General features: G+C 39.2%; 1 protein-coding gene across 12 annotated transcripts in view; it reads right to left on the bottom strand.

Annotated features, from left to right (window-relative positions):
• Nucleotides 1–3,827: 3,827 nt before the first annotated feature.
• EPB41L3 (erythrocyte membrane protein band 4.1 like 3) overlaps nt 3,828–9,814 on the bottom strand; it is a 228,250-nt gene continuing 222,263 nt past the window's right edge. For 7 of the 12 annotated variants that reach the window (XM_081263734.1, XM_081263737.1, XM_081263730.1 and 4 more), the window contains 3 exons: nt 8,258–8,389; nt 7,349–7,447; nt 6,376–6,722 (listed from right to left, as the gene is read on the bottom strand). In XM_081263734.1, coding sequence (XP_081119860.1) covers nt 6,522–6,722; nt 7,349–7,447; nt 8,258–8,389 — 432 coding nt within the window. In that variant the 3' untranslated portion in view covers nt 6,376–6,521. The other 5 variants (XM_081263733.1, XM_081263736.1, XM_081263732.1 and 2 more) reach the window with 5 other exon arrangements.

Below are 9,814 nucleotides of genomic sequence, written 5' to 3'. Positions count from 1 at the left end.
CACTATATCCAGTCTGAAGGACTAATGTCTCTGAGATGTTATGAGTAAGACTTCACTGTCTGCAAATGGTATATCTAGTGAAGTTTACAATTCTGATTTCATAGGGAAATGCCAGCTTCTAAGACCCCTTTCAAATATGAGGTTTCTGATATGACAACCAGATCAAAACCTGAAGTCAACTGATCTGAGTCTGACCATCACATGGGTAATGATACCATCGCTAATCAGGGAGCTAAAACCAATCCATCTCTTCTAAGGACAGATCTTTAGGGAGAGACCATCACTTGTTGGTCTCAATGATAATGGTCATGGAGTTGATGAGGATGTGAAATGGAAAATGGTTCCATTGGAGGATTGAAATAGGAAGTGCTCCGTTGGGAATCACTCCTTCAATGGAAAGACTTCCTATTTCAGATCTCCCATCAGCTCCATAACCATTTCTGGGCTTCAGAGAAAATTCAGAAAAAAAAAATGTTTCAAATTTATCAGAGCAAAGAAAACTTTATCAGTATGTTCATTTGTGCATGCAAATATTGAGCACCACTGTAAAATCCAGGAACTGGGCTTGAAGGTGAGCCACCATCTGTAAGACTCTTGACATACAGAAGAGATCCATTGAAATAATTGGGAAGATAAGTATAAAATACAACAGTGACATATTCTATTAGATAGCGTTGAGAGCATGTAAGAGTCAAACGGTAAAACCAGGAAAGGGAACTTTATTAAACTCAGGTCTGAAGTTAAATTGGGGACAGAGTAGAGTAGTGCCGGGGATGGTTCCTGCAGTTAAACAGGACTGAGGCAGGTGAGAGGAGCCGGGGTGAGTGGATACATTGCTGCATATGTAACTAGAAAGCCAGTGGGTAAGAGTTGACTCATGCATGTCTTCAGACCATGTTTGAAGCATGCAGGCCTTTCTTTATGCTAAGAGCAATGGAAAGCCAACACATTTTAAATACAGGAGTGATAGGATCAAATTTTAGATTGTAAGAGACTGAAACTATGATCTAAAGCACTGTCAGGGTGGGAATGTGCAAGGCACTGGTGGGTAGGCTGTTGGTAGTGCCATTGTTAGGTTTAAGAGTCAGTAAAGAAAAATAATTGACAAGCTGGGGAAATGAGCAAGGGAGACAGTGGCGTGAAAACCTCCCAGGTCTCTAGCTTGTATAACAAGATGCAAAGGACACCCATTTGAATACATTGTTTCATACAGTTACTTCTATTTGTTTGTAGACTTGACCTCTTCTTATCGGGTTAGACGTTCTTTAGTGTCCCTGAAATTCCATGTCATTAAACACGGGTAGGTGGTGTGGGTGCACACACACATTTAATAATCACACTCATGGGGGAGCTCCAGCCCCTTTATCACCCTTCCTCAGAGTTAAGTAGCCACGATAAGAAACTGTCAAAACAAAACGTTGTTTCTGAGAACACAATTTTACATGCACCCATGGCCTGCCACAAAAATGTATTTTTTTATAAAAATGGAACAATCTGATTTTACTTCAAGGATAAAATGACTGTTAAAATACAAGGCCACCTCTTTGGCAATCCAAGGCAGATACTTCCTACACTGGTTAACGGAGTGAGGAAGATGGGAAAGCATTTGATGTAAGGTAATATATAATAGCTCTGCTTTGTAAGTTAGAAACACTTTTGGATTCAAGATTCTGCTGATTTCTTAAAAAAAATAGCTAGGATGGGTGCTGATTTAAATAATGGAGCAACTTCTTCTAGGAAGAAGTTAATATACTAAATGAAATGGATTATAGTAATTGTTTTTCAAAATTGAGCAACCTACAAAGTACAGGATCTAACTCACTGAGCCCTAAGCTTGTGAGCTCTGGCAGTCCTATGAAACTTGAAAGAAACAGACTAGGAGGGGATGAGAAATTCTTCCAAGAAAAAGTGAAAGGACACGAAATCCCCACATTATTAGCACTGCCCTCATTTCTCTTGCTGTGGCAGTGTGTCCTGGCATTACTGAGGCTCTGTCCATTAATCCCAACCCCGAGGAGTAGGATGCTCCCATACAAACTGAGGTCACACACCCAGGCTGAGTTCTGCTGGGTGGAGAGCAGGGAGCATTTCACCTGAAGGAAGGTTAGTCATTTGACATAGCAATCCACTTTATGAAAGTCCAAAGAAAATAACATGTAGTTTTTATTAAAGGCTGGGTACCACTATAACTAATGCTTCTATAGATCCTTGTGGCATTAGCATGAAAGTACAGGTTATCAGGGGGCTGGACCATGGTGGCCTTTAGAGAACCATACGTTCTTATTTCCTGGATCTGAATCTTAGAGCAAATCGAAAAGCATGCTTTTCTTTTCAATGAGGCAAACAGTTATCTTAAGTAGAATTCTTCAATGTCTTTCAAAGTGTAATATCTGAGGTCTTTTCCATACCATTGGTAGTTATGGCTAAACAAAATATACTGAGATTACTTAAGTATTCAGTAAGTGTCATCCAATCTTACACACTAAATTTGTGGATACTGTGGGAAGAAGTATGACTTTTGTTTATAATCAATAGACTATGGCAAAGGAGATGAGAAGCCACTCCTTTGGTTAAGTTATACTAGATGATGTCTTGCTAGCAGACACAAGCTAAGAGTGTTTTATCTTATTGCTAGCTTTCAAGCAGGAAGCTTCCCAAATCCTACAACCACAAGTGAATTCTGCCAAGGACGTGAGGAGCTCAGGAGTGTGTCCTTCCCCCAGTTGAGGCTTCGGATGAGACATAGCCCTAGCTGATACTTGATCAGTCTTAGAGAAACCTGAGAACCCATACCCAGACCCCTGATCCATAGAAACTAGGACTTAGTAGTTTGTTAGTTCGTAGTTTGTTTTCAGCTACAAATTTTGTGGCAATTTGGGATACAACAATAAAATTCAGATGTTGATACTAGAAGGGAGGTACTTCTGTCACAAGTACCTAAATATGTGGGAAAGGCTTTGGTACTGAGCCATGGGTGGAGGTTGGAGAATTTTGAAAAGTGACATACAGAAGGAGAAGAAAGCTGCTAACTTTCTTTGCAATGTGTAATTTTATAAAAAAAAAAAAAAAAAAAAAAAGAGTACTTATTGCTAAGGATGGGGGCACCTTGGTAACATTGGGTCTGGTTTAAAATAGCTGACATGGGTACAACTTGAAGGGTACAAACAAAGCAGACCCAGAGTAGGCATCCTTTAGATGACACTATTTTCATATAAATGAAGTGTTAGTTTTTTTAAAACATATTTTTGATCCATTACAAACACAATTGAAGTGAAACATAAGGACCAACTAGGAAATTGACTCTAAATAAGGCCAGGTCAAACCTAATAGTATGTTTTTCTTTTTGTTATTTGTTTAAAATCAGAAAGGAAAATGCATAAGATGGTAGGAAACGTCAGTAATACAGACAGGCACTGTCAGGGAAAAAACATCTTCACCCTAGTCCTCACCCCAAGAGGAGTCTGACGCGATTGAGCTGCGGGAACAGGCTGTCCAGGCTTTTGCACTGCATGCAGTTTGATTTATTCAGCTGTGGAGCTGATGTCTGAAAGAGATGTCCCTTTGGTAGATTAAAAGCACCCAGAAACATACAGCCTCTTTCCTTATGAAAAAAAAAATTAAAACTTTGAACATGAGATTCTATGATGTTCTTTTTGAAGTTGTTGCAGCACCCAGGTATTTATATAGACATATTTTATTTCCATTTCCAAGGGTCCACACACTGTAGACCATGTACACTTGTTTTTTTTTTTTTTTAATCCTGTACAGACAGGATGTCTCTACAGTGTGGATGAATGAGGCCTTTGATGTCATGCAAATGGTAGCTCTGGGCTAAACACACATAATACTGAAATTATTAAACATGGAAAAATTAGAGCTTTCGATGCGTTTGCCATTTTTATTTCACTATGCAGAAACACCATTCACCATGGACTGTGATGTGTGGACAGTGTGGTGGAGAATATATCTTTTTGAAGGCTATTTATAACTAAACACTCAATAATCTTAATTACAGTGGAAATTCTGTACAGTTTAAGGCTTGGCTCTGAACTAGATTGTAAATATGGACCAGATTTGGAAACAAAACACTTCACGTCAAAGAAAAAAAAAAATCAATGGAAAAATACAAGGAAAAAAGAAACAAAGAAAGAACACAAAGCAATAGAAGTCCAACAGGTTTTCCTGGAGTGAAATTTCATAATATTGTAAACTAACAAAAACACAGGTTTTCTTCCCCCAAACAATGACAATTTACATATTTGGGTCTTGCTGGAGAACTCTGGGGAGCTTTCCAGATCAAACGCAGACTGAAGTGAACAATATTAACAACAAGAAAGAAATCACATGAATGATATGCTAAAATCAGTACTACCTTTTAACAAATTAAGTGAGATACACAAAGCAAGACTGTAAGCATTAAATATTTCCAGAGGGTCAGAGAGTCATTACTGTGTATGGATGATAATAATAAAAACAGAGGAAACAAGTACAAGATTCAAGTTGTTTACTGAATAAACTCGGTTATTGGCACATCTAATCTGAGATCAGTCCGACACACTGGACCTAGACAGCTTCTAGCATTTTAGGGTAATCTTCATTTATCTGTAAACAAAAGATTTGTCACCTAGGAAATTGCAGTTTTGTTAAGACTTTAATAATAATAAACTATGAAAGGTATGGATTGTTTTTTTTGTGTGTTACATGAGATCACGGTTTATATTGTTGGTTATGGAACGTGCAGGTAGAGCTGGAAACTGAGACGTTTTTGTGAAAATTAAAAATGCTGCTCTTTTGTAATTTTATCGTTGCTTCATGCAATATCAGTTTAGTGATGCTGATTCGGATTGCTTTATTATGGGAAGATCTCTCTGCCAGTGTCTTTATTAATAGTCAAGGTCAATTCTTCTGGATTGGAATTTTCCACGGACAGATACAAGTCAGTTGGGTTAGAAGAGGGAACTCCATATAGGCTCTGGTTTTCCTAATGGGTTGCATGACTGGATTCATGTGCAAGCTAAATTATTCCTGCAGAAAAGAGATTCAATTAGTTATCCATCAGAAAACACCTGAGAAGTTTGCTCAGATCAAGGTCACAGAAAGTACCTTGGATGTTAAAATCATTCTTTTTTTTTTTTTTTGACAAGATACTATAACACTCCATCCCAAGCCACTATGCTTTCTCTTCAATAATAACAACATACCCAAGTGGCTAAAGCTTACTGAAGGAAATCTTTTTTTTTTCCTTTACATTCTATCTTCCCAATATATGATTAGTTTGAATGTAATAAGTGATTTTTGATATTTCTGTGTTAAGAGATGCTGCTTGTCCATCTAAATGTTTCTTAAATTGAGGTTACAAAGCTTATGAAGTCTCTTCAATGTTTTATCCCATTAAGCACAGGTGCAAATAGCTCATTGTTGCATTCAGCATTCAGAGCCCTCTAAGGGATGCTCACGGGCCCACGAGTTCTTGCACAGCAGGTCAGTATGCATGGCAAGTCTGTGCACACACACAGGAGACTGTTGGTCTACTCATGATGCTGGCCATACAGCAGCTAGCAAGGCATGCACTTTCGGAAGGAAAACAGGATCACCAGGCTGCATTTTTGCTTTCTCCTGAGACAAGAGTACACTAGGGGGAAAGTCATCCCACATAAGCAGGAAATGTACTGACACCCAAAAAGAAAGTGTCCAGGTTCTGAATTAACAAATCGAAATCAAACAACGAACCAACCAACCAAACAAACAAACAAACAAAAAAAAAACCCCAAAGCATGAGTAGGCATAGTCAAAGAGCAAGCTACCAAGAAACAAGGTCATCAAAAGGAGAAAGGGGTGTATTTAATTTCCCTGGTAGCTGGAACATACGAATGGCATCTCTCTGAATAAAAACTGCTTTAGTTCTGAGTACACAGGAAGTGAAATCGAATTTGACATTTCAAATTTGGATATTATAAAGAGTGCAGGGCCTGGATTTAAAGGGAATAGTGGTGAGACCACTCAAGCAGACTCTGCTCTTCCTTTCTCTTCTAACTTGCAGTAGCTGCAAAACATACCCAAGTATGGAACTTCCAAATCTCAAGACAAACTGGCACCTACAGACCAATTCTTCACCCTCTTGGTAACCAGCCCCCGAAATACCAGTGAGAGGAGAAAATAGGAAGAGGAGGATCAGGCAAAGGAGGAGGGGGAAGTGCCCCATGCCACATGCCAGCCTAGGCAAGCCTAGAGAATGAGCATCACCTCTTACCTCTGGTCAATCCTCTCCATCTTCTGGTGTGATCTCTGTCTCTTTATGGACCACTACTTTGGTCACTGACATGTCAGGGTGCTGCTCTTTGGCCTCTTTAATTGCCTGAGCCAGAGCCTATCCCCAGGAAATCACAGAAGGGCAAAAACAGAAAGGAGTCGGACATGCATGATCACTAGCAAGGTGTAGACTTACGAGCTAATTCTACATCCACAATTTACAAATGAGGTACAATGATTACAAAAGGAATCAAAAATCATATACAGGAAAGCTAATTCAGAAAGATTTTTAGAGTCCATGCTGAACTAGAAGAATAACATTGGAAACTGAAGGGCAAATATGTTTGTCTCTGTGTCTCTGCTACGGGATTTACCATCTCACATAACACTACCTGGTCATGGTCAATGTCTGCATCTCCTGTGATGACTATTCGCTTCTCAATTCTCGTCTCTGAAATGCCTCCTTTCACAGTCTGAACGAAACAAAGAGAAGCTTCATGAATCAGCTTACTGGCAGGATGGTGAGAGTTTTAGATTATATCACCAACTAAGATAGAATTTTCCAGCAGTTATTTAACATGTTTAATTTCAGAAGTGAGGATCCAGTGCAGTCCTTTGGGTTTGGCCAGCTAGTTTTTCTTGAAGACCCACCCATTGAAGAATGTTAGGCATAGGACACCAGAAAGAATATTCCTGCTGGGTGCGGGGGGTACATGCCTGTAATCCCAGTGGCTCGGGGAGCTGAGACAGGAGGATGGTGGGTTCAAAGCCAGCCTCAGCAATGGTGAGGCACTAAGTGACTCAGCGAGACCCTCCCTGTCTCTAAATAAAATTCAAAATAGGGCTGGGGATGTGGCTCAGTGGTTGAGTGCCCCTGAGTTCAAGCCCTAGTACCCGCACCTCCGCCTCCCCCACAAAAAAAGGAAAGAATATTCCATCATATGAAGCCAAGTGCATCACAAACCTAAAAGTTGGAGACTCTTCCTCTGCAGCTATCCTGGGCATCCTGACAGTCAATTAACTATCAACTAATTGGTCAGAAGTTCTGCATGAGCACCACCCCCCCCCCCCAGCTCTCAAGGTCTGCGCTCTCACTTACTTTGGTGATGTGCGTGGTGGTGGTGGTACTGGTGGTTTCCGATGTGATTGTCTGTGCGCTCATCAGCACACCTGGCTCCAGATCAGCCCCAGGATCCACCTGAAGCAAGGGCAGGAACAGACACCACCCTCAGGTGTTTACATTTCCTCTCTGGGAGTTAGCTATGTTATTTAAAGCATTAAAATGACTGAAGTATAGTCAGTCCTCTGTGTCTATGTGTTTTACATCTGAGGATTCAACCAAGGACGGCAAGTATTCAGTAAAACACTGCAGCTGTACTGAACACATACTGACTTTTCTTCCTTGTCAGTATTCCCTAAATAACACAGCACAACTCTTTACAGGGCATTTATACCATACTAGGTATTTTATAGCACTAGAAATGAGTTAAAGTTTACATGAGGTATGTGAATATGTTTTATGAATAAATGTTATGGCATTTTATATAAGCAACTTGAGCATCTGCAGATTTTAGTGTCCATGAGGGTCCCCCCCACCAGATGGAGAGGGATGACCTTCTCTCACAATCACTGTGCAGAACCTGGGAGATGAACACAGCTAGAGCTAACAGGCATTAAAAACAAACAAACAAACAAACAAAACCCCGGGACTTTGAAATGTATGCAGTGGATGATTAAGTGATTATTTTCCCTCATCTGTAGTGACAAAACTGGGTTTCTGAGCCTCCTTCTCCATTTCAAGATCTATGAAGACCTGGTGGAATCACTTGCTACTTTATGATCAGTAATAAAATGACAATTATTGCATTTCTCTCTGTAGAGATGGTCTGGCTGCAGGATCCTCTAGGTCTCATGAATTAAATATTATGTAGCTATACTTAAGTGCACTCAGCCCTCAGAGGAGGAAAATGTAAAGTGCCAGGGATCTGGCCTTCAGAGACTGTCTTACCTGTGATGATTCATATGTGATGGTTTTTGTTTCTGTGTGAACTACTGGCACTTCCTTGGTAGAAACTTCTAGCTTTACTCCTCCTGTGGGAACACTGCCATAACTGATGGTTTCCATCTTCACAGCTGATGACTGTGCCAACAGGAAGTGAAGAGATGGCTATTACAGTTTGTACCAACACACCTTTATTTTTTTTCTCTCCTCTTTGGTACTTTAGTACTTGATAAAAGCACAGGTTAACATGAAATCAATGTTCACACATTACATGGGGATAAACTGAAGAATAAGGCACACAACAGACAAATGTCAAATCATCTCCCAAAACTCCATAGCATTTTTCATAAGGAATGTTTGAGGTAAAGCAAAGATTTTGAAGAAATTTTAAGAAAGTTTTCATGTTTTCTCTCTTCAATCTTTTAAACTCATCTTAATAGAGTAAAAGTAAATATGCCTTTATATTAATCACTGTTAAAAGAAGGAACAAAGCATTAAGATGTCAACTCTCCAAATACTTTGGGAATCTTCCTAAAAGTGGATAAAGAATAAACTACACTGATATTTCATTTTATTCCTCAGAATGGCAATAATCAAGAATATAAGTAACAATAAATGTTAGCGAGGATGTGGGGGAAAAGTTATACTCATACATTACTGGTGGGACTGCAAATAGATGGAAATTCCTCAGAAAACTTGGAATGGAACCACCATTTGACAGAGTCATCCCACTCCTTGGTATATACCCAAAGGACTTAAAATCAACATATTACAGTGACGCAGCCACATCAATGTTTATAGCAGCTCAATTCATAATAGCTAAGCTATGGAACCAAGCTAGGTGCCCTTCATCAGATGGATAAAGAAAATATCCAATATATATATATATATATATATATATATATATATATATATATATATATATATATATAAATAAATAAATAAAATAATGCTATGCATTATTAACAACCAATATATATACACAATGGAATATTATTCAGTCATAAGAATGACTTTATGACCTTTGTTGGTAAATGGGAGGAACTGGAGACTATCATGCTAAGTGAAATAAGCTAATCTCAAAAAACCAAAGGCTAAATTTTCTTTCTGATGTGCAGATGCTGACTCACAATAGGTCTGTGGGGAGGAGGGAAGATTTGCTGGATTGGACAGCGGGGGGGTGGGGTAGGGGCGGGGGAAGGGAGAAGGGATGGGAATGGGAAGACAGTAGAATGAATTGGACATAACTACTATATTCATATATGAATACGTGACCAGTGTAACTCTACATCATATACAACCAAAATAATGGGAAGTTATATTCCATGTACACATGATGTAGAAAATACATTCTACTGTCATGTATAAAAAGAAAAATACAAAAAAAAAAAAAAAGAACTAAGTCTTGACACTTGGAGGCTGGAAAGGCATAGGCTTTGGTCCTTCTGGATAAGTACACTACTCAGGAATAAGACTATCAGAATTTCTAATATCCTGGCTCACGATGCTTTCTCCAGATTGGCTGCCAATTAGACTTTTAATGACAGAAACCACTTCCTGGAG

The sequence above is a fragment of the Spermophilus citellus genome, assembly GCF_964194105.1.
Source record: "Spermophilus citellus genome assembly, chromosome: 12".
Lineage (NCBI taxonomy): Eukaryota > Metazoa > Chordata > Mammalia > Rodentia > Sciuridae > Spermophilus > Spermophilus citellus.
Note: the sequence above shows the minus strand (reverse complement) of the source record. Positions and strands in the feature narration are given on the sequence as shown.